The 1,001-nt window shown below is 38.3% G+C and overlaps 1 protein-coding gene across 1 annotated transcript; it reads right to left on the reverse strand.

The window, feature by feature from the left end:
* Positions 1 to 271: 271 nt before the first annotated feature.
* Positions 272 to 721, reverse strand: LOC139889811 (uncharacterized). The gene has a single exon (XM_071872737.1). The coding sequence runs from the start codon at positions 719 to 721 to the stop codon at positions 272 to 274; it is 450 nt and encodes a 149-aa protein (XP_071728838.1).
* Positions 722 to 1,001: the final 280 nt, after the last annotated feature.

Here is a 1,001-nt window from a genome sequence, read left to right on the forward strand (position 1 = left end):
GTTTTCCGTTTCTTATAAAAATATTCGTTATTTTGAAGGAAAAAAAAATGTAAACTACAAAATAAATCATAATCAAAATTCATATTAGAAATCAAAAATCAAATATGTTTATGTAAAGAATATATTTGTTACGAGTAATATTCATACAATACAAACCTTAATTCATGGAAATATTTATGTTCTTCCATGTATTATTAACGTGTACCGTACAACTCCGTAAGGAGGTACATTACATTTTACATTTGGTCGTCACACGACGACGTCTGATCAATCAATTTCCCTCTTTTTGTGAAGGACTTCTCCAAAACCCACGCTCTGAAAATTTCTCCCACATTTCATTCTCCAACGCCACCACATCTTTATCTTTCTCCGGCACCATAAACCGCTCCGCCGCCGCTATCACCGCCGGATGCATCGACAATTCATCCTCACCAATACTAAACTCACTTCCGCTACCACTACCTCCGTGACGGTTTATCGAAATTCGTCGTCCACGGGACCGACGAACAGCGTTCCGGCAAAGACCCGCCGGCACTTTATACATCGTCAGAACCATAAAATCAACGAGTGCGCAAGGTAAACAGCAACAGACTGCGGCGACTTCCGCCGTGGTATGTCCGGCGACCTCCGCCATTCGATTGCCCCGACATGAAGCGTGTTTCTGGAGTAATTGGCGGCGTTCTTCTAGTGAACGGCGGAAAATGATTTTAGGTCTCGTCATTGTGATTATGCAAGTATATTTAAAAATTAGGGTTTCGGGAAATTGCGGTCGTCGGAAATTAAGTTGATTTTGAAACCGACGACCGGTTAAGTTGGGAGAATGATTGGGTGTTATAAATAAATTTGTACAGATATATGTGGTGAAAAATTGAATGAAAGACATTATTTCACGTAAATTTTTATTAATGAGAATTTACAGGGATGCAAATATAGCAATGGATCGTAATAAAAATACTGTTGTATTAATTTTAGATTCAAAATTCTTATACATAATATCATTG

This window comes from Rutidosis leptorrhynchoides, chromosome 1 (assembly GCF_046630445.1).
Source record: "Rutidosis leptorrhynchoides isolate AG116_Rl617_1_P2 chromosome 1, CSIRO_AGI_Rlap_v1, whole genome shotgun sequence".
Lineage (NCBI taxonomy): Eukaryota > Viridiplantae > Streptophyta > Magnoliopsida > Asterales > Asteraceae > Rutidosis > Rutidosis leptorrhynchoides.